The sequence below is a fragment of the Melospiza georgiana genome, chromosome 5, assembly GCF_028018845.1.
Source record: "Melospiza georgiana isolate bMelGeo1 chromosome 5, bMelGeo1.pri, whole genome shotgun sequence".
Lineage (NCBI taxonomy): Eukaryota > Metazoa > Chordata > Aves > Passeriformes > Passerellidae > Melospiza > Melospiza georgiana.
The window spans coordinates 68,540,327-68,562,828 of record NC_080434.1 but is presented as its reverse complement, the minus strand read 5'-3'; the positions used below and the strand labels follow the sequence as shown (position 1 = coordinate 68,562,828).

Below are 22,502 nucleotides of genomic sequence, written 5' to 3'. Positions count from 1 at the left end.
CGCCTTGAGGGGCCGGGGCGCCTTGAGGGTGTCCCGGGTGCGGGGCTGAGGGCGGCGATGCCGGTCCGTACCGGGCGGGTTTTGGGGCTGTACCGCACCCCAAAGCGTGCGGGCTGCGGGCAGAGCAGCGGGTTACACATGGAAATCCTGAGCGTCAGGGTTTCCATGAGGAGCGGACATGGAAGGAGAGGATGGATGGAGGGATGTGGGGCGGGAGGCTGGAAGGGATGATTCGTCTCGGCTGGCTTTTCGCCCTCCCTGCCGCTCTCAGGAGCCCGCAGCTGAGCCGGTCCCGTCCCCAGCAGGTCCAGGGTGGCTGGTTCCCTGTTCCAGGGTATCTGGGACACCAACCCCACAGCCCCCGGCCCCCTGGCCGCCCCTCTGCCCCTGGGGATGGGCGATGTTTGCGCATTCCTCCGAGGGCTTTCCCTCCTGCCGGCAGCCGGTTCCTCCCGGGCTGCCTCTCCCGAGCCGGGCTGCTCAGAGCAGGGCGGGCAGAGCTCTGCTGAGGGCCCTGCTGTGTCCTGGGGGGCTGGGAGGGGGTACGAGCTGTGCTGGGACCGGTCCTGAAATAGGGGGTGACAGCAGGACATGGGGACATCAGGTAGCCCAAAGTGGCTGGACCTGGGATTGTCAGAGAAGTGCAGCCCCAGCCCCGCACGCTGTTTTGTCTCTTTCTGCAGCAGGGTCGCTGTCCTTGCCTGGGATGGGGACACACGGTGTGTGGGCAGAGAGGGGCAGTGAGCTCCCAGGCACAGGAGGTTGTAGTTTTGGGAGTGACACCAATCCTGCCAGGAAATCCAGATTCCTATGGTGACCCTGGGCTGCTTCTGTGACCAGTTTGTGGCACCATGTGCCCTGTCAGACCCCGGAGCTCTGACCCATGCCAGGTCCCCTCCTGAGCAAGGTGGGGCTGTCAGGGCTCCCCTGCTTTGTGCACGTTTGCTCCGGGCTCTCCAGCGCTGCCGGGAAGCGGGAAAAGGGGAAAAGCGGGATTGCGAAAGGGCCGTGTGTGTGTGAGGGGCCCTGGGGACAACGGGAGGGATGGAGCCCTGAAGGCATGGGACTCACCAGACCTTCTCCTGACCCCATGCTCTCAGGGATGTCCCGGCATGGGACATCAACAGAGAGTGGCTGTGTCACCTCTTAACCTTCTCAAGGATGGATAAACAGAGCGAGCTTCCTCTCCCTTGTGCTGGCAGCTTTCCCAGTGCTGCTCTTCTCTGAGTCCTCCCAGTTGTCAGTGCCTGGGATGCTCCATGGCCCCCGTGGGTGTGTCCAAGGCTGCTGCTGGGCGAGCACATCCCTCCATGGCCTGGCCTTTCCCTGCTGCTGTGGCTTGGGATGTCATCCCTGTGTGCAGGGATGCCCTGTGCTGATCAAACCCATGGATCTGCCTCACCAGGAGCTGCCCCTTCCTCAGTTCTGTTGCCTGTTCACTGGGGTTTTGGTGGGGCAGACTGATTGTCCTGCTGTGTGCCCAGTGAGTGCTGAAGGACACTCGTGATTTGGACAGTCCTGGAAGGGGCAGCCTCTGTGCAAGATGCAGGGCACTGATGGGGACAGTGCCTGGCTGTAAATCGCTGTCAGGGTCACTCTGTTCTCTGATCCATCACCCACTGGCACAAGCAGCACCAGTGGGCTGGCATGGGAGCAGTTTGAGCAGTGTCACAGCTCCTGCTGCCATGTGGGGCTGTCCCCTGCCCTGAGAGGACCCTGGCTGGGTCCTCTCACCCATGCCAGCCTCAGCAGAGCAGGGCTGAGGCTGAGGACTGGAGGGAACCCCAGGATTTTGACTCTGCAGCACTCTCAGACACCCCACCAGCTGTGCTGCAGGCTGGGATGTGGCTCAGGGCCTCGTGCACACCCGGCTGGGACATTCCTGAGGTTTCCTGGGCAGTGGCAAGGACCTGGGCTGCTTCCCAGCTCCCACGCCCAGCCAGCCCATCCTCCAGGGCCCTTTACCCTCACTGTGGAGTTCTGCTGAGCATCTGTGCCTGGGGCAGCACGTCCAGAGTGCCACAACCACATCCAGAGTGCCACAACCACATCCAGAGTGCCACAATCCCTGGTCCAAGAGGACACTGTCCCAGGCTGGAGCTGACAGCAGGATGGTTGGGATGCTGGGGTTGGCGGCCCATTCAGAGTAAAGCTAACGAGCAAAACGAGCAGCAGGGCAGCAGGAGAGGAGCAAATTCACAGCTTGTGCCTCAGAGGTGGAAAAAGTGCTGTGGACAATGAGAGCCCTGTTAGCCTGGCTGCCCAGGACATGGACACGGGCACGGAGCGTGTTCAGAGAGGGAGGGAGGTGCTGCAGGAACGCGCAGGGAGCCGTGCTGGGCTGCAGGGAGCTCACAGGGCAGGGCTGGGCTGGCCATGGAAAAGGATTTGGAGCCACAGAGCACAGCTGGAATGCCACTGGGAAACTCTGAGGTGAGTGGCTGAGCTGAGGAGCCAGGGCTGAGGAAGCACAGTGGGATGAGAGATGCTGGAGCAGGGATTACAGACCCTGAGGTCACGCTGCTGAGGCTCAGAGGGGAATCAATGATTTGCTGCACAAAGCCCAAGCACTTTTCAGGTGCCACGTTCTGATCCTCTGTGTTTTGTTTCTCAATGCACAGATTTAAATTTTCCTGGTAGCCAAGGATATAGGCTGCACCATGCTGATTTACCAGGCTGTCCCTATTCCAGCTCTGATTCCCCCATTTCCGTCTCTGCCGTCTGCACCAGGAAGGTGCTTTTTTCCTCCTCCTGGCACAGTTTTGCTTTGAAAAGCATGTGATCCTCACCAGAAAGCCCCAGAGTGGTGACTTCCCCATGTAACCACATTTTAGTTCCAGCAGGTGACCAGTTTTAATCCACTTAGCAGAAGGTGCACTGGTTTTGTTGAGTGCTAATTATTCATTAAAAGGTGGTGCAAGATGAATCGAATGCCTTCCAGTCTCAGGCTGTTATATCAACACAGTTACTCCAATTAACAGGACCTGTGATCTCATAAAAGGCCATTCCCACTTCCTGACACGGGCTATTTCTGCCAGACCGTGGAGATTGGCATTAATTGTGTCCTTCAGGGTTGTACTGACCCCGTTGTGAAAGTGCCCAGTTCCACAGCAGAGCATCCTGCTCGCTCAGGAGCGCTGGGGAAGCTCCAGTTCCTGAGGAAGCACACCCCAAGGTGTGCTGTGGTTAGCACTGAGGGGCTCACATGGTGTGTCAGGACAGCTCTGAGGGTTTCCAGCCCTTCCTCTGGGCAGGGCAGTGTCCCCTCACTGACCCAGGGCTGGAATAAGAAGTTTTGTTCCTGCTGTGAGATGGCAAACTCATCCCTTCTCTGCTTCCCAGGCAGTGTGGAGATGAGGATGGACAATTCCCATTCCAAGCCCAGAAATTCCCTTTCCTGAGCCACTGGCAGGGCTGGGGTGGCCCTTTGCACCCTCCCTCCTTTCCTGCTGGCTGGGTAAAAGGTTCAGCAGAGCATTTCCCTGCTGTCTGCCCACAAACACACGTCCTGCTGAGCTCTGGCAGTGCCAGAGCAGGCAGTGAGGCACCAGGAGCCCAGAGCTGGCTCCCAGCTGCATGGACCATGTCCCCACCAGCTCTGTGGTGTCCCCTGTCCCCCAGATGTGACAGAGGAGAGAGCCACACCCACGCTGATGTGGTTACTCCAAGGGAGGTGATGTGTTTTATCACATTTATCACAGAATTACAGGGTTGGGAAAAACCTCCAGGGTCACCAAGTCCAACCTGTGACCAATGCCCACCTTGTCAGCCAGAGCAGAGTGCCACATCCAGTCATTCCCACCACTGTGTCTGGAACTGGACCAGCAGTGCTGGTCCTTGTTACTCCTCCTGAGCATCTCTGCAGGCTCATCCCGAGGTTCTCGCTGCTCCTGGTGGCACCTCCAATGTCACACGTGCCCAAAGGGGCAGCAGGCAGCAGGGCTGGGCCCTCTGGAGGCTTGTGTTGGTGTTTTGGGTGTGGCAGAGGGGCTGGCACTGGGCACCATCCTGGCCCATCCCTGCCTTGGCCCAGGAGGCGTTCTTAAAGAGGCTGGAGTGTGGAGCAGGTCCTCATCTTCTGGAAAAGTGAACCAAGCAGGGATGGGGCTGATTCCTCTGTGAAAACCCTGCCCTGGAGGCTGGTGGGGAAGTGGAGCAGCTGTTCCAGCCCCCAGCTCTGTGTGGGGTTTGAATTTGTTTCCCTTTCTCTGTGACACTGCAGCTAAATATGGGAATTTTAAATCACCCCAGGAAAGCCCAAACTTTTTTTTTTTTTTAATGTTTTCGAATGGCAAGCACGGTCTGTGTGAGTGCTGCAGGCAGGATCTGTGCTCAGGGAGACTTGGAGACAGAAATATCCTTCTGGGGGGCTTCCCTGGGTGTGTTTTAGGGGAATGCTTTCCCATCATGGCAGGGACTGGCAGGGATGGTGGCACGGTCAGAGCTTGTCAACACCCCCCGTGCAGAAATGCTGCTCCTGAGCTACAGGATCCATGGGAATAGCACACTGGGAAGGGAGGGCAGCTCACAGAGAAGGGTTTTCACTATTGTTTGCCGTGGGACTGGTGCAGGAATACCACATCTCCCTCAGGTATTCGGGGAGCCACAAATATTGTCAGAGGAATGCGAATGCTCCGGCTGCCTCGCTCGTCATGGAAGGGAGGGCAGGAGCGTGGGCTGGAATCCCCTCAGCCAGCAGCCATTCCTGCTCCTGCTGGATTGAGCTCCTGGCCTGTCCAGCCAGGCTTTCCCTGTGCCCTGAGCCTGTTCCAGCTCCCTCAGCTCTGGCAGCTCATCCCCTCCTTCCATTCACCTCTCCTGGGCACACCCCTGTGCCCATCTGCCCTCACTGCCCCTCGGATGTGACCAGACAGCACAGTGGGGGCTGTTGGCAGAGGGGGACAGGGCACAGGGCAGGTCCCTGACAACCCCAGGGGTGCAGGGGCTGTGTGTAAGGGGCACTCTGGCCAGGCACGTGTGTTGGGGAAGATGAAACAGGAAAGCCTTATAAACATGATTGCTTGGCAAAAGGTTTTGAGAATATGGAAACTATAAGTGAGATTGAAATGAAAGCAAGCTTTGAGATCCCTCAGTTACTGAACAACTGGGAAACAATGGTGTGGCAGACTGAAGGTAATCCCCTATTGATGGAACAACACCCTCTGCTTGCAGACAGGTCCAAGGGGCAGAGCAGACCCTACAGCTTGGCAGAAGGGGTCCAAAGAGGAGTTTGTAGGGTTTAAAATGTAACACAGTATGGTAATTTAATGATTCTTATAAGCTGTATGTAAATGCTATAGGATTTGTATATTGTACTAAATTACTTAGAATTAGAATATTCAACACAGAAGGAGATTTATTGTATTGTAATGGGAACCTCGCTCTCTTACGCTTTTACTCTCTTACCCTTTTATGCTCTTACCCTTTTACTCTCTTACCTTTTTTATTCCCTTACTCTCTTACCCTCTCATCCTCCCTACCCCTCTCTTCTCTCAGGCCTGCTCCAGCTGTGGCTGGCAGCTCCCAGCAGGGCCCTGCTCCCAGGCCCTTTGCAATAAACCCCAAGTTCCTGACCTGGCTGCAGAGATCTCTCATCTCCATCTGTCCCAACCGTGCTACCCCCAACACTCCAACACACGTAGCTGTGCTGGTGGTGGGGCCAGCACAGAACTGGGCAGGGGGGCTGGATGAGGAGGATGGATGGAGGGGATGGATGGGGGGAATGGATGGGGGGGCTGGTGTTCCAGCTGTGAAAAACGCCAATCACTTGTTTTTAAAATTTTAAAAGTTTAATAGTAATAAAATGGTTATAAAAATAGTAATACAATTAGAGTAATAATCATTTGGACAATTTGAATAAGGACAATATTAGACAACAAATACAAAGAGTTACGGACGTCCAGGTACCTTTATCTGGGCAGCAGAAGCCCGAAAAAGGACCCATGTTAACAGAGGATTAACCCTTAAAATCAACAGCCTGTTGCATATTCATACACCTCATACATGATGCATAAATTCCACTCAAATACAGGATTCTGTCTGGTCAGTGTCAGCTTCTTCCTCTGAATCTTAACAGCGCCTTCGAGGTGGGAAGTTCATTTCTTCTGATAAGAGGGCAATAAATTCTTTTTCTCTGAAAGATTTAGGTGTCCTGTCGCTGCTATCTCGCTGCGAGTCCTCTCTTTAAAAAAAGTATCCTACATAGCATCGTTTCTATTTTAACAATTTTCATAACCTAAAACTATATTTAACACAGTACTTAAGAGAATTAACACAGCATAACTTTCTAACACAACACATATAATATTAATTTCAATATTTGCAAAAAGCCAATCATAAAATACACGCATTTTTCACACAGCACATCCCTGACCCTGTCTGTCCCTGCAGGGCCACACAGCCATGGGAGGCTGCGGCACATGGGCATGGCCGGAGCTGCTGGTGCTGCTGGGCAGTGCCTGGCTGTGGGTGGGCAGTGCCCAGCCCACCTCCCCGGGCCCCACACACCCCTCCGGGCCCCAGCTGAGGTTCCGCCTGGCCGGGTACCCCCGCAAGCACAACGAGGGCCGCGTGGAGGTCTTCTACAACGACGAGTGGGGCACCATCTGCGACGACGACTTCACGCTGGGCAACGCGCACGTGCTGTGCCGCCAGCTCGGCTTCGTGGCTGCCACCGGCTGGGCACACAGCGCCAAGTACGGCAAAGGAGTCGGTAAGAGAGGGGTGGTGGGCGCAGAAACCCCTGGCACAGCTCTGGCATCTCTGCAAGGGGTAGGGTCTGTGTTTGCAGAGTGCCCGGCAGTGATTTTGTGCTCAGGTGTGCACAGTAAGAGAGGGGTGGTGGGCACAGCATCGCCCTGGCATCTCTGCAAGGGGTAGGGTCTGTGTTTGCAGGGTGCCCAGCAGTGATTGTGTGCTCAGGTGTGCGCATGTGCTCAGGTGTGCACGTGTGGGAGCTTTCTGTGTGGCAGTGAAGCCCCTTGGGGAGGTGGAGGCTCCACATCTGCAGACCCCCACCCAGAAGTATTGTAAGTTCAGGCAGCCCTGATGAGGGGAGAGATGATGCATCTGACTCCATGTTATCAGAAGGCTAATTTATTACTTTATTATACTATATTAAATTAAAGAATACTATACTTTACTAAGGAACACAGAAAGGATATTTACTGAATGCTAAAAAGATAATAATGAAAACTCGTGACTCTTTCCAGAGTCCTGACACAGCTTGGCCCCAATTGGCCAATGAGTCAAAAGAATTCACAGCAGAATCCAATGAAACAATCACCTGTGGGTAAACAATCTCCAAACACATTCCACATGAGCACGACACAGGAGAAGCAAATGAGATAAGAATTGTTTTCCTTATCTCTGAGGCCTCTCTTGCTGCCTTTCAGCTTCCCAGGAGAAAAACCCTGGGTGAAGGAATCACGTTCAGGGAATGTGAATGTCACACAGAATTTCATTCCTGGCATTTCACTGGCCTCAGCTTTGTGCTACAGCTGCTGCTGTAACCTGTGTGATCCCTGGCCATGCTCTAGGGCTCATTCCCTGCTCCCAGGGGATGCTTGGCCCCTCCTCACCCCCAGGCTGTGTCTGGCAGGGCGGATCTGGCTGGACAATGTGAACTGTGTAGGAAACGAGAAGAGCATCGGGGACTGCAAACACCGGGGCTGGGGGAACAGCGACTGCAGCCATGAGGAGGATGCAGGTGTGGTCTGCAAGGATGAACGCATCCCAGGCTTCAAGGACTCCAATGTCATCGAGGTGAGGGGGCTGCTGAGCTGGCCAGAGCAGCTGGTGACATCCAGGATGCCACAGAGCACCCTGGGTGTGGGGCAGTCTGGGAGCTTTCCCTGGGATGGCACAGGGCACCCTGGGTGTGTGTGGGGCAGTCTGGGATCTCTCTCTGGGATGGCACAGGGCACCCTGGGCATGTGTGGGGCAGTCTGGGATCTCTCCCTGGGATGCCACAGGGCACCCTGGGTGTGTGTGGGGCAGTCTGGGATCTCTCTCTGGGATGGCACAGGGCACCCTGGGTGTGTGTGGGGCAGTGTGGGATCTCTCCCTGGGATGGCACAGGGCACCCTGGGTGTGTGTGGGGCAGTCTGGGAGCTCTCCCTGGGGCTGCAGGAAAGCAGCACTGGCTTTCCTGGCTGTGCTCCCCGGAGATGCACCTGGGGACCCAAAGGGACAATGAGCTCCCTGTATGAAGTTCCATCCTTGGCTGCCCAGGGCCATCAGATGTGGCCAGCAGGAGTGCAGGACTGGCTGTCCCTGTGCCCCATCTATGCTTGGGGACCCCTTTCCCTCATCCTTGGAGATTCCCTGGGAGTGGGCTGGCCGGAGGAGGGGCGATGGGATGGGAGGTGACCCGGGGCTGACCGCGTCCCTGCAGACCGAGCAGAGCCACGTGGAGGAGGTGCGGCTGCGGCCGGTGGTGTCCGGGGGGCGGCGGCAGCTGCCGGTGACGGAGGGCATCGTGGAGGTGCGCTACAAGGACAGCTGGGCACAGATCTGCGACCAGGGCTGGGACAGCCACAACAGCCGCGTGGTCTGTGGCATGATGGGCTTCCCGGCAGAGAAAAAAGTCAACAGGAACTTCTACAGGTGAGTGAGTGAGGCCGGCAGGGAGCACACAGGGCTGGGGTGTCAAGGCAGGGATGGGGATGGTGCCAGGGGCATGGGGTAATGCTGGGGGCACAGCACAGGCTGTGCTCTTGGGTGTTGTGGCTCCTAAAATCCCTCCCACCCTGCTGCTCACCAGTCCAAGCCCCAGCTGGACATCTGGGCACTTGCTAACCAAGCTGGGGGGCCGTGGGGTGGCCACCACACACCCTACAGCAAAGGGGAGTGCTTTTGCTCCCTGGCAGTGCTGTCCCCAGCCCAAGGGGAGGTTTGCAGCCATCAGGGGATGCTCCAGCCACACCGTGGGTTGACAAGGGGCAGGGACATGCTGTGCCTGGCACTGTGTGTGCCCTGAGCTGGTGATGCTCCACAGGAGGCTGAGGAGAGCAGCCAGGACCAAGGGCCCGAGGCTGGGCAGCAGGTAAGGGGCCAGGGCCCCATCTGCTGAGCCATGGCAGAGCTGGGCTGTCCAGCCCCACCAGTCTCTGCTGTCAGAATGGATCTGGGCACAAACAGATCCGGACGGAGCAGACTGAAGGCTTGGGTTGTTTGTGGGACAATCCCCACCCCAGAGCACCTGCCTGGGCGTGCTGGGGTCCCCCATTCCCCACAAGAGACAATCTCTCTCCAGGCTGGTCGTGCTCCAGGCACAGCAGCCCTGTCCTGCACACCAGGCTGGAGTCCTGGCACCCTGGGAGGGCAGCAGGAGGCCTCGGAGCAGAGCTGTCTCTCCTGGTGGATGGGGAGGAAGGGCTGTGGAAATGGGCTGCTTTCTGCAGAAAGCAGCACTGGGGATGCTGGAAAGGCTGTGCACCCTCCATTCCCTGCAGGATGGGCTGGTGTGGGCACCAGAGCCCGTGCTCAGCAGTGCTGATGGGCACAGTGTGGCAGCTCCTGCCCTGAGTGCCACATCTGCTTGGGGTCTGCCCACTCATCCTCTGCCTCCTCATCCTTGCTGCCTTTCTGCCAGGCCCAGGGGATGGTCTGGCTGCCTTTTCCCTCCATCCCTGAACCCTGCTGCTGGATCTGTTGGTGAATACAGTGAGCCAGAGCCCATCCTCTCTGGGCTGGGGCATGGCACCTCTTTCCTGAGCCCCAGTCCCACCACCTTCCCTGGTGCTGAATGTGCCCCACACTCACTGTGAGCTCTGTGCTGTGACACTCCCAGGTCTGTGTCCCCAGCAGTCATCCTTGGCAGCTCCTGCAGCTGGTGATGGGAATTCAGGGTCATCCCATGGGTTTCCTCAACTCCCACCTGAAGGTTTTGGTTGCTCCAATGTGCTGTTTCCTGGCTGGTTTGGTGCTGACTGCCCCTTCCCCTGCAGCTCTGGGGAAATGTTTTGTGTCTCCATGAGGCTGCAGTCCTGTCCCTCTGCCCTGGGCAGGAACTGGCCCCTGAGAGCCACACTTTTGTAGGGGCTGATCAGTTTGGGGCTGCACGGCCACAGTCATATGAAAGCACAAGGATAATCCAGGCTGGAAGGGACCTCTGGGAGTCCTGGTCCAACTCCCTGTGTAGAGCAGAGCCAGCTGTGGGTTAAGCCCAGGATTTCATCCAGCTGGCTTTTGAAACCTTCCAAGAATGGAAATTCTGCAGCCCTGCGGTCTCTGCTCCAGTATGGAACAGCCCTCATGGGCAAAAGGTTTTCCTTACCCTGAGCCTGAACCTTTTGTTGTCAGTCATGCCTCTTTCCTCTTCCTGCTGGAGGAGCCAGGATCCTCACAGCTCCCAGCTCAGGGACTGGAACAGTCCCACACCCCCATCTCCTCCCAGGGCTCTGTCTGGCTGCTCTCCCTGGGGCTCACACCACACACATGGCATCTTCTTGTCCTGGGAGCCCAGATCCAGGTGCAGGATCCAGATGTGGTTTCCTGAGTGTGAGTGGGCACTGATGCCCTCTGGCTGTCTGAATCCCAGCCCTGTGCTGTGTCCTGTGCAGCTGACACCAGCCTGTGCTGGCCTGCAGGGACAGTGGCCAGGCTTGGCTCTGCCTGGTCCCTGGGGCTGGCAGTCCCCTGCCCTCCTTTGGGTCACTCTGCTCTTCACTCCTTGTGGGCTCTGGGGTTTTGGCTCTGCTCAGCACCTTCCTCCCTGAGGGAAACAGGCATTTGAGGATGTTGGGATGGCACCTTGTGTGTGCTGAGCAGCTTCCCCTCATGGCTCAGCCTGTGCCAGGGCTGCTTCCCTCACTGGCAGCAGTCCTTGCCAGCCTGCAGCAAGTCCCACCATGCCCCATGGCCCCAGGGCAAGCACCCTGGGGCTGCCTGTGCTGCTTGCTGGGTGTCCTGCACCTTGGGGACATGGCACAGTGGTGGCATGGTGTCTGGATGAGGACACAGACACAACCACTGATCAAATGTGGCTGCTGGTGTTTGATCTTTTGGTCTGTGACAAGGCAGAGCAGGATGTGGCTGCATCCAGCAGTTTCCTGGTGGGATGCATGCAGGAAACTGCATCATTGCTGTGGAGTGTGGCTGTGTCACACTGCTGGCAGCAGATGATGCTGTTGCACCCCTGTGTGACACAAAGGGGATGCGCACGAGTTTTCCTGGGTACCAAGGTGCCCAGTTCAGCCTCCAGTGAAGCCAGGACAGGCTGTGCTCCCTGTGTCACTGCTGAGGGCAGAGGTGACAGCCTGAAATCCCAGGCTTTGTGATGGTTGTTTTCTATTTTCCAGGCTGGCCTCCAAATCTCAGCCTAAACAAAAGCGCAGGGAGGACGTAGGGCCCAAGAAGAGGTAAATGGTTCCATGGAGAGCCAGAGGCAGGAGTGTCCCCACGTGTGTCCCTGTGCTGCTGGGGGTGTGGCACAGGCACCTGGCCAGGGGTGGCTGCCTGGCAGGCGCCGTGTGTCACCCTGGGGACAGGGCAAGGGGCACAGCCAGCGCATGCAGCTGCAGGCAGGGTGGCTGGTGACACCTCCACTGCCACTGGTCACTCTGGCCGTGCCTCAGGGCTCCTCTCCCCTCTCAGGCTCTTCACAGAGCGGCAGCAGCTCAACTACCGCCTGCACTCGGTGTCCTGCACGGGGACAGAGGTGCACCTGTCCATGTGCTCCTTCGAGTTCTACCGGGGCAACTCCTCAGGAGCCTGCGGATCCGGCATGCCCGCCGTGGTCAGCTGCGTGCCAGGGCCCCTCTTCAACACTGGCAGTGCCCACAAGAAGAAACAGCGCCAGCAGCAGCAGCAGCAGGGCCAGGTGAGCCCTGCAGGGATGGCGACGAGTTCTGTGGTGGCCCACAGCAGGACAGTGCCCCACTTTGGGCCAGGTTCTGTACTCTGGGCTCTGCAGGTGTGCGGGTTGCTGGGTGACTGTTGGGATCTTTAGCTTGTCAGAGTGACCCCAAGAAAAGTTAGAAAGTCTCTTTTCCCAGCCTGGCTCTTGAAGAAGGAGTCAGGGCTCTTCATTTCTCAGTCTCAAGGTTGTTTATTGTTTCTTATCTATAAAATTCTTTCTCCTGTCCTGCCAAAGTCCACTTAGCAAGACAGTCCAAGGCATTCTGCCCTTGGGGCAGTATTATCTCTTTATACTAAAAACTACATATAATGTTTACAACTACTTCCCAATACCTATCACCTATGTTAGACAGTGAGCTTCTACTCTAAACCAATCACAGCAGAAGATGGAGGCTAAGCAGAAGAAGGAGAAGGGCTGGACACGCCCAGATCCCTCCATCTAAACCCCCAAAATCTACTTTTTCACCTTGTGATAAATTCACTATCATTCTACTTAATTTGTCATGGTTTGCAGATCTTCATCTAAGGTTGGTAACTTGCTCCATGGGTCATAATCAAACCCACAGGGGCATTTTGGGCTCTGTGCCAGGGTCTCTGAGCCCCCTGGCAGGGGTCTTGGCTGCTCAGGACAGCCAGAGGGATGTCCTGGGTGCTGACAGGTGACCAGCTCCGGAGCAGGAGGTGGGGACGGTGTCCTGTCCCTGCACATCGCAGCGCTGTGTGTGCCACCCCACACTGTCCCAGCCCTGTCCCTGCTCCCACAGCCCCGGATCCGGCTGAAGGGCGGCGCCAGGGTGGGCGAGGGCCGCGTGGAGGTGCTCAGGAGCAGCGAGTGGGGCACCATCTGCGACGACCGCTGGAACCTGCAGTCGGCCAGCGTGGTGTGCCGCGAGCTGGGCTTCGGCAGCGCCAAGGAGGCCCTCACCGGGGCACGCATGGGACAAGGTGAGCCTGATGGGCAGAGTACAGGGGTTGATTTATTACAGCATGGGGTTCTTGGGGGCTCTCCAACCCCCATTGGAAAAAGGCTCCCAATATTACCAGTTAGATTGTGCCTGGGCCAGTCTGACCCTCGCTGCTGGGCCAAAGGCAGCAACTGCGGTGTATCACCCCAGAGATACCTTGGCTTGCTGGTGGTTGCAGCTGGGCACTGAACAAGTCCAGGCTTGTTAGGAACCCCGTTTACCTCAGGAGGAATAGCTTCAGGCGATGGTGAAGAGAAAAAGGAGAGGATTCTGCTGGAGGGTTTAATGTCCAGAGGTTTATTCCATGGTTACAGAGGTCTGAACGTGAGGAACTGCTCCAACAGAACAACCAGCCACATGGTCTGATCACCTTTTTAAGCTCAGGGACAGGGGAGGGGAGGTACAGTTGGGCCACCAACCAGGTGAGAGGGGCAGGGTCTCAGGGGAAGATGACACCCAGACAGGCCAATGACCTCTGGGCATAGGGGCATCCTTTGAACTTGACCAACCACACGACGCCTTGCTGGAATGTTAAGTCTGATTGACAGGACTCACTCAGCATGGGGGCAAGGGGGAAGGGAGAGAGGCATAGGCACACCTGGGGGAATGACCTGGAAGGCCAAAATGGGACATTACAGCACACCACAACAAACCCCAGCTGCTGTAGGTGTCTGGATAGCAAAGTCTTGCTTGTCGGGATCTCTAGCTGGACAGAGTGACCACGAGAAAAGTTAGAAAGTCTCTTTTCCCAGCCTGGCACTTGAAGAAGGAGTCAGGGCTCTTCATTTCTTGGTCTCAAGGTTGTTTATTGTTTCTTATTTATAAAAAATTTTCTCCTGCCCTGCCGAGGTCAGCTCAGCAAGGCAGTTCCAGGCACTCTGCCTGCCCCCGGGGCAGTGTTATGTGTTTATACTAAAAACTACGTATGCAATGTTTACAATTACTTCCCAATACCTATCACCTGTGTTAGACAGCGAGCTTCTACTCTAAACCAATCTGTAAGTGCCAACATCACAGCAGAAGATGGAGACCAAGAAGAAGAAGGAGAAAGGCTGGACACACCCAGCTCCCTCCATCTTGCCTCCTGAACCCCCATACTAAAAACCCTAATATCTACTTTTCCACTTTATTAGTGATAACTTCACTAATATTCTACTTAAACTGTTGTGGCTTGCTCATCTTCATACAAGGTTGGTAATTTGCTCCACGGGTCATAATCAAAACCACAGGTGTTTTGGGCTCTGTGCCAGGGTCCCTGAGACCCCTGGCAGGGGTCTTAGCTGCTCAGGACAGCCAGAGGGATGTGCTGGGTCCTGACACTTGCTAAGCTCCACTATTGGAATAATTACCAATATAGCCGGAACAGGACGTGCCTGGGCTTGTCTGGCCCTTGCTGCTTGACCAAAAGGCAGCAAGTGTGGTGATTTCACCTCAGAGACACCTTTGGCTGTCTGGATGTTGTAGTGGGTGCTTGGAGGCAAGTCCAGACATGCAGGAGCTCAGGTTTCCCTCTGCAGAGAAGCTTTAGGTGATGGTGAAGGAAAGGAGTCGGTTCTGATGGAGGGTTTGGATCCAGAGCATTATTCCTGGCCCACAGGCCTCTGAATCCAGCAACAGCTCCAGCAGAGCTCCCTGAACCACGTAGTTGCTGTTCCTTTTAACCCTGGGGAGAAGGGGAGGGAAGGGGTAGGGAGCCACCAACCAGGTAAGGGGGGTAGTCTTAAGGGACAAAGGACACCTGGATGGCCCAATGTCCTCCAGGGGTGGAGGCATCTTTTGAATTCTGCCAATCACTCAATGCCCTTCTGGAATTCCAGGACTGACAGACAGTGCTTGTGTTATTTCGTGACATGCATACCCTTGTTTTTAAGGTAAAAAAGGGAAGTTTATTTTCTGACTCTAATATTTACAGATTTCTAAAAGTGACAGTGGATTGGAGGGTGAAAGTGCCACTTCTGCAATGACAGTGGACAAACTAACAGTTTATTAAATTTCTTTTCTTCTATAAAAGAATGCAAAACAATAAGTTATTTACAGAAAGTGTGTGAGAAAGTTTGTTACCATCAGAAGGCTTAGAAAATTTTAAAAAATCAAGGTAACACGGAGGAACAATGAATCTGACTCCGTGTCCTCAGAAGGCTAATTTATTATTTTAAAATACTACATTAAAGAATACTAAACTAAACTATACTAAAGAATACAGAAAGGATACTTACAGAAGGCTAAAAAGATAATAATGAAAACTTGTGACTCTCTCCAGAGTCCCCACAGAGCTTGGCCCTGATTGGCCAATAAGTCAAAACACTCACACCAGAAATCCAATGAAACAATCACCTGTGGTAAACACATTCCACATGTGAACACAACACAGGAGAAGCAAATCAGATATTTATTGTTTTCCTTTTTCTCTGAGGCTTCTAAGCTTCCCAGGAGAAAAATCCTGGGTGAATGGATTTTTCAGAAAATGTGAATGTGACACAGTTCCACAGAGGTGTCTTTATTATGCAAAGGGTGACAGTGACAGCTCTTCCGCTGAACAGTGCAGAAATGGGGGTTTCTATAGGGTGTAGGGTTTTGGGAAACAGTCCAATAGCAAGAGTTGAGGTGAAAGTGACCTGTTGTCTTACAGAGAGATAACAAGGATCTGAAGGTCAAAGAGGGGCTTCTTTTGGTCCAGTCATCATGACTAAGCATTTCTTATCTTAGGCAACTGACTGCCAGGGAGGCCTTGCAGGCCCTGTGGCTGCTACAGCACCAGGCATCTCCTCCTGGAGCTGAGGATGAGGCATTTATCCAGGCTTTGCTTGGCTGGGGTGTCCTGTGAGCACTGGGATGCAGATGGAGCATCCCAATGGGACCACAGCCACTCAACCACACTGCCCCAAGCTGGAGTGTCCAACCCCCTCAGACATGCCAAAAAGAGAGCGCAGTGTTGGCTGTATTGGAAATCAAAGGGGAGAGAGAATGAGGCATCTGACTCCACGGATATCAGAAGGCTAATGAATTACTTTATTATACTATATTATATACATTTCATCTAAACTGAATCTGCCAAGCACTTACTCTGCACACACCTGCTCACACTGCACAGAATCTCGTGACTGTCACCCAACAGTCCCAACACACACACACACACACACACACACACACACACAGAGCTGGCCCTGATAGGCCAAGGAAACAAAACATCATCACTTTGGGTAAACAATCTCCATATTGCCTTCTACTTTGTCACAACACAAGCACAGCAAGTGCTAAGAATTGTGTTTTCCCTTTCTCTGAGGTTCAGAGAATGTGAATCTCAGAAATCCTTGGGAAGAATTGTGCCTTGCTTTTCTCTGGGAAGAGAAACGTGCCAACAGCCCTGAGCATCTCTGTGTGACAGGGCCCTGATTTCTGCTGTCGTCCTGCAGGGACAGGCCCCATCCACCTGAACGAGGTGCAGTGCCGGGGCACCGAGAAGTCCCTGTGGAACTGTCCCTTCAGGAACATCACCCAGGAGGACTGCAAGCACACAGAGGACGCTGCTGTTCGCTGCAACATCCCCTACATGGGCTACGAGAACCTGGTGCGCACCACGGGGGGCTGCTGGCTCCGGGGGGCTCCCAGCAGTGGGGTCTCAGAGTGGGGGGCTGGGAAAGGCCCACAGACCCATGGGAACCCCATCTCTCCTCCTCTGCACCCCACACTTTTCACCCTGTCCTGGGAGATCAGGGGTTTTGTGGGTGGGAATCCCTGTGGGAGAGAGGGTGGAGGGGAGGCTCTGGGTGCTCTGTGGGTGCTGCTCCCTGCTGCTTTTCCTGCTGCCAGCCTGTGCCCACTCCCCAGCAGAAACACCAGAAAAAAAAAATCACTATGGGATAACCAAGAGAGATTTTTTTTTTTTACCTGTGATGAAACAAGCAAATGAAGCCACTTGTTCCTGTTTGCCCTGGCCCATTGTTTCATCCACTTTGAGCTTTTTTTAATGATCTTTAATTCTCTCACACCTGTCATTTCTGAAATGGTGCCATTTCAAAGTGAACTGTTTTCCCTGAGCTGGTGAGACAATTCCCAAACTCACAAGCTATTTGTTGTCCCCAAATCCACCAAGCTGGCAACTAAAGCTGTGCTTGGCTCTGCTCAGTCCCCTGAGTGCAGGCACTGCAGCACAGCCTGGGACAGGGGCTGGGGACAGCCCTGCATGCAGGGGGAGCATCGCCTGTGACGGTGATGATGCTGCCACCGCCTTTCTCCGCAGATTCGGCTGAGCGGGGGCCGGAGCCGCTTCGAGGGGCGGGTCGAGGTGGCGGTGGGGGCTGGCGACGGGGACCAGCCCCGCTGGGGTCTGGTGTGCGGAGAAGGCTGGGGCACCCTCGAGGCGATGGTGGCCTGTCGCCAGCTGGGGCTGGGATTCGCTAACCACGGCTTACAAGTAGGTGCCAGCACCAGCTTGGCCAGGGCAGCAGCAGCCACCACCACTGCTCACGGGGCTGGGGACAGGGATGGACGGGGATGGAGGGGACACAGGAGGTGGCACAGCGTGGGATGCCCGCTCACGGCCCCAGGGTTTCCCCGCAGATCCGCCTGGCCGGCGGGAGGACAGAGTTTGAGGGCCGCGTGGAGGTGAAGCGAGGCAGTAAGTGGGGCACGGTCTGCAGCGATGGCTGGACCACCAAGGAGGCCATGGTGGCCTGTCGTCAGCTCGGCCTGGGCTACTCCCTGCATGCTGTGACGGTAGGTGCCAGAGAGGAGGGCCCTGGTGACGCCCTGGTGAGGCCAGCACTTCCCAAATGACCATGGGGACAGATGGGGACAGAGGGACACGGACCCCTGTGGGCAGCTGTGGTGGGGGGCTTGGCTGCAGCCTGGGTATAAGTGATCCTGGGCAATCCAGCCACCAGCCCTGGCACCCACCCTGACTCACCCCCTCGCCAGGAGACGTGGTACTGGGACGCCAGCAACGTGACAGAGATGGTCATGAGCGGGGTGAAGTGCGCCGGCCACGAGATGTCCCTGAGCCACTGCCAGCACCACGGCGCCAGCCTGAGCTGCAGGAACACGGGCACGCGCTTCGCTGCGGGCGTCATCTGCTCCGAGAGTGAGCTGAGGGAATGGGGGCTGCGGGGGGCCTGTCTGTGTGTGGACATTCTGCAGAGAGGGGCTGTGGGCACTGGGGTCTGCAGGTATGGATTCTGAGCTGTGGGGTCTGCAGGCAGTGGGGTCTGTGGGTGGTGGGGTTTGTGAGCAGTGGGGTCTACAGATATGGATTCTGAACACTGGGGTCTGTGGGCAGTGGGGTCTGTGGGTAGTGGGCTTTGTGGACAGTGGGGTCTGCAGATATGGATTCTGACCACTGGGGTCTGTGGGTGGTGGGGTCTGCGGGCATGGACTCTGAGCACTGGGGTCTGCAGGCAGTGGGCTCTGCAGGTATGGATTCTGAACACTGGGGTCTGCAGGCAGTGGGCTCTGCAGGTATGGATTCTGAACACTGGGGTCTGCAGGCAGTGGGGTCTGACCACTGGGGTCTGTGGGTGGTGGGGTCTGCGGGCGTGGACTCTGAGCAGTGGGGTCTGCAGGCAGTAGGGTCTGCAGGTATAGACTCTGAGCACTGGGCTCTGTGGGCAGTGGGCTCTGTAGACACCAGTGTTGCGGTGCCAGGAGCTGTGCTCAGTGGGGTTTGCAGCTGAAGGTCAGGGGTCAGCCAATGCCCAGCCAATGCAGAGGGCACATTTGCCCCCTGGCTGGCTCAGCCCTGGGCACTGCCCCATCCCTGCCGAGAGCAGGGCCCGTCCCTGAGCAGCCGCCTGTCCCCAGCCGCCTCGGACCTGCTGCTGCACGCGCCGCTGGTGCAGGAGACGGCGTACATCGAGGACAGGCCGCTGCACATGCTGTACTGTGCTGCTGAGGAGAACTGCCTGGCCAGCTCGGCCCGCCTGGCCAACTGGCCCTACGGCCACCGCCGCCTGCTCCGCTTCTCCTCGCAGATCCACAACCGCGGCCGCGCCGACTTCCGCCCCAAGGCCGGCCGCCACTCCTGGGTCTGGCACGAGTGCCACCGGTGCGTGTGGGGCATGGCAGGGAGGGACAGACAGGGCTGGGGGTCAGGGAGGGGAGAGGGTGGTGCTGCTGCAATGGGCTGCGTGAGGAGGGTGCTGGGCAGGGGTGACGCTGAAGGAAAGGGACACTGTGCAAGTATAACACTGAAAGGGGGTGATGATGGATGAAGGTGACACCGGGTTGTTGTCATTTTATTTCAAACGTCCCATACCTTCTTGGTGATTTCTCATGGGCAACTCCTCACAGCACTGACTCCTTCTTCTTCACAGCACAACCAACAAACTCCATTTCTCTCCTCACCCAGCTAACCCACTCTTTTGTAGCACTCATCTTCTTATTGGACACAGCTGTGGCCTATTAAGGGCAGGCCTATTCCTAATCTTTGGTCATTAGTACAGCTGCAACTCCCCAGGTGTGAAATTACCTTCTGCACTATTCTCTTACATTCTATCCCTCCACACTGGGTGAGGGTGACACTGCAGAGCCCAAATCTGGTGCTCAGCGTCCAGTTTTGTCTGGTTTGGCTTAGGGGCTGTTCATGGATGAGCAGTGTTGGGGCTGGGGTCTCCAGAGAGCAGGGACAGGAATGCAGGCTGTGCCCTGCCGCTGAGCCTTCTGCTTGTGTGGGCCAGCTGGCTGGGGACAGCTGTGTCCCCTTCCAGGGTAGGACAGAGCTTTACCCATCCTCACAGTGCTGCCACCTCAGAGCAGGGGCTGTGGGGACATTGCTGGCAGCAGGGGGCTGATGCAGGGCAGGGCAGTCTGCAGCAGGTGCTGGCTCACTCCCACAGGCACTACCACAGCATGGACATCTTCACCCACTACGACATCCTGACCCCCAACGGCACCAAGGTGGCCGAGGGACACAAGGCCAGCTTCTGCCTGGAGGACACGGAGTGCGAGGAAGGTGGGTGACATGGGGCCCTGCCGCATTGTCCCTGCCTGTGTCCCCATGGTGGGGCCAGGCTGGGGGTCTCAGCAGAGACCAGCTGTGTCTCCTCCTGCCTGCAGACGTGGCCAAGAGGTACGAGTGTGCCAACTTTGGGGAGCAGGGCATCACCGTGGGCTGTTGGGATCTGTACCGGCACGACATCGACTGCCAGTGGATCGACATCACCGATGTCAAGCCAGGCAATTACATCCTGCAGGTGCTGCACCTGACCCTCCTCAGCCCCTCCTGCCCCCCTCCCTGCACCTCAGCCTTTCACATGCTCCAGCCACCCATCCCTTTCTCCCACTGGAGCTCAGTGTGTGTGCTGGCACTGCCTGTCCTTGTGCCCACAGACTCAGACATGCTGCCACATGGGTTTTCTGACTCTGAGCATCACTGCTTATGGGCACATGGTGCACAGGGACAGGGCCACCCCACCACATCAGCAGCCACTGGCTCTTTCGAGCTCTCCAGCACACCCACCACAGCTGGGGAGACACATCCTGTGAGGCAGGGGCAGGGCTCTCACTGTCGGTGCCCCACAGGTCGTGATCAACCCCAACTTCGAGGTGGCAGAAAGTGACTTCACCAACAATGCCATGAAATGCAACTGCAAGTACGACGGGCACCGCATCTGGGTGCACAGCTGCCACATTGGTAATGGCCTGGGGCATGGCACGGGGGTGAGGGTGGAGGGCAGTGACAGGGCTGCAGGAAGCCATGAGGATGAGGATGGTGCTGCTGGGAGCACCTACAGTGGAAGGTGCTGGCTGGGGGATGCACTGCACCAGAGCTGACAGCCCTTGCCCTCTGCCCGCAGGAGATGCGCTCAGCGAGGAGGCCAACAAGCGGTTTGAGCAGTACCCAGGTCAGCTCAACAACCAGATTTCATAGAGCCCCGGCCCTGGGGAGACAGGCATCTCCCTCCCTCACCCCATACTGCTGGGAGGAAGCTGCTGGAAGAACGGCAGGGAGGCCTGATGCCCAGTGCTGCTGCCACTGTGTCCTGCCGGGGACTGCCCAGGACTCGCCACCGGCTGCCCTTGCCCACCTTGGTGGGGCTGGTGCTGGAGGCACCAACACCTGCACCTCCCAGCCTGGGGCTGCCACCCCAACCACTGGCCAGAAGAGCGTGCCCACATCCCCTGGGCTGCGGCACATGGGTACAATCCGGGAGGTCCTGCATCCCTCCCAAACCAGCTGCACCCCAACTCCCTTCAGCCCTGGTTCCTCCAGCTCACCCCCTCAGCTGGCCTCAGAGCCCACCACCCACACAGGGCCCCAGGAGCCCCTGGTCCCCCCGGAGATGGTGCAGGTGTCTCTGCCCACAGTGCTGCCCAGGGGTGGCTCCTACCCCACCTCTCAGTTGTAATTTTATTTCCTCTATAAAGTTGTAAGTTCTATTTCCCAATGGTTGCTGGCACGTCTCTGGGCTGGGATGAGGAGCAGGTGGCACAGTTCATTCTGCAGGGCTGGTCACCCTGGCGCAGTGTGGGAGCGTCCCCTGGTCCCTGTATCCACACAGGGTATGCCTCATCCACACAGCCCTGGCCCCACAGCAGCCCCCAGCACCCTCCTCACCCTCCTCTGGGGGAAGCCCAGGTGGGTGAAAGGAGCAGCAGCCCCACAGCACCGTGTGGGAAGGAACTGAGGAGCAGGGATGTGGGGAAGAGCTGGTTCCACCTCACCAGATCCATGGTGAATGTTACCGAGCAGAAATCCCATCCTGGGACTGTGACCCTTGGGAATTGGGGTCCACAGGAAATCCCTGGGGCTGTGACCCCTGAGGATTGGGGTCCACAGGGAATCCCTGGGGCTGTGACCCCTGAGGATTGGGGTCCACAGGGAATCCCTGGGGCTGTGACCCCTGAGGATTGGGGTCCACAGGGAATCCCTGGGGCTGTGACCCTTGGGAATTGGGGTCCACAGGGAATCCCTGAGTCTGTGACCCCTCAGGATTGGGTCCACAGGGAATCCCTGGGGCTGTGACCCTTGGGGATTGGGGTCCACAGAAAATCCCTGGGACTGTGACCCCTGAGGATTGGGGTCCACAGGGAATCCCTGGGGCTGTGACCCCTGAGGATTGGGGTCCACAGGGAATCCCTGGGACTGTGACCCCTGAGGATTGGGGTCCATAGGACCGTGAGCCACAAGAACGAGGTCCCACAGCAGAGCGGGGCTGCCTCGGCTCATGTGGGAGCACAGCCCGCCGGGCCTTTGGAGATACTGGGATGTGACACGAGGGCCCAGGGAGCTCCATCCCAGCTCTCCCCCCTCAGCTGGCTGCTCTGACCCCACCGGCCCTGCCCCACTGCCCTCAGCCGGGAGGAGGAGGGGGCAGGCCTTGGCCCGGCCCCGGAACGCTGCGGTCAGCCCAGCCGAGCAGCTATGCCAGACACGCCGCCATTTCCCCCCGGCCGGCGGCGCTGGCCGGGGCAACGAATTCCTCCGGCGGGGCCGGGGCTGCTGAAAGAAGCGCTGTTCTCAGGGCAGGGCCGCCCCTTGCCGCAGCACCCTGAGGAACTGTGCTTCTTTCATGGCCCCAAAGCACCGAGCCGGGGCTCGGGAGCGCCGTCACGGGCAGGGCCTGGCCCCACAGCCGCATTCCTCCGCTGCTCCGGGCTGCCCTCGCCGCTGCTCTTCCAGGAAGGCGAGGAACAGCCGGGGCTGCTCCTTCCCCGATGGCCGCCAGCTGTCCCCAGGGG

General features: G+C 57.1%; 1 protein-coding gene across 2 annotated transcripts; it reads left to right on the top strand.

The window, feature by feature from the left end:
• Positions 1–6,402: 6,402 nt before the first annotated feature.
• On the top strand, positions 6,403–21,106 carry LOXL3 (lysyl oxidase like 3). Of its 2 annotated transcripts, XM_058024510.1 has the most exons (13): positions 6,403–6,712; positions 7,601–7,764; positions 8,396–8,607; positions 11,599–11,824; positions 12,627–12,807; positions 16,241–16,395; positions 17,068–17,241; positions 17,745–17,907; positions 18,624–18,867; positions 19,658–19,773; positions 19,878–20,014; positions 20,343–20,454; positions 20,618–21,106. In XM_058024510.1, the coding sequence occupies exons 1-13, from the start codon at positions 6,403–6,405 to the stop codon at positions 20,689–20,691; spliced, it is 2,268 nt and encodes a 755-aa protein (XP_057880493.1). In that variant the 3' UTR covers positions 20,692–21,106. The 2 variants fall into 2 exon arrangements, with proteins under 2 accessions (XP_057880493.1, XP_057880494.1); XM_058024511.1 differs by lacking the exons at positions 6,403–6,712; positions 7,601–7,764; positions 8,396–8,607; ... (2 more) ...; positions 16,241–16,395; positions 17,068–17,241 and adding an exon at positions 17,393–17,543.
• Positions 21,107–22,502: the final 1,396 nt, after the last annotated feature.

What these genes read in the sequence shown, in the direction of transcription:
- LOXL3 (XM_058024510.1), top strand. Translation starts at nt 6,403, where the DNA reads ATGGGAGGCTGCGGCACATGGGCATGGCCGGAGCTGCTGGTGCTGCTG. An exon ending in AGCAGCAGCAGCAGGGCCAG is followed by an intron (nt 11,825 to 12,626) that starts GTGAGCCCTGCA and finishes CTGCTCCCACAG; the next exon opens with CCCCGGATCCGGCTGAAGGG. An exon ending in ACATGGGCTACGAGAACCTG is followed by an intron (nt 16,396 to 17,067) that starts GTGCGCACCACG and finishes CTTTCTCCGCAG; the next exon opens with ATTCGGCTGAGCGGGGGCCG.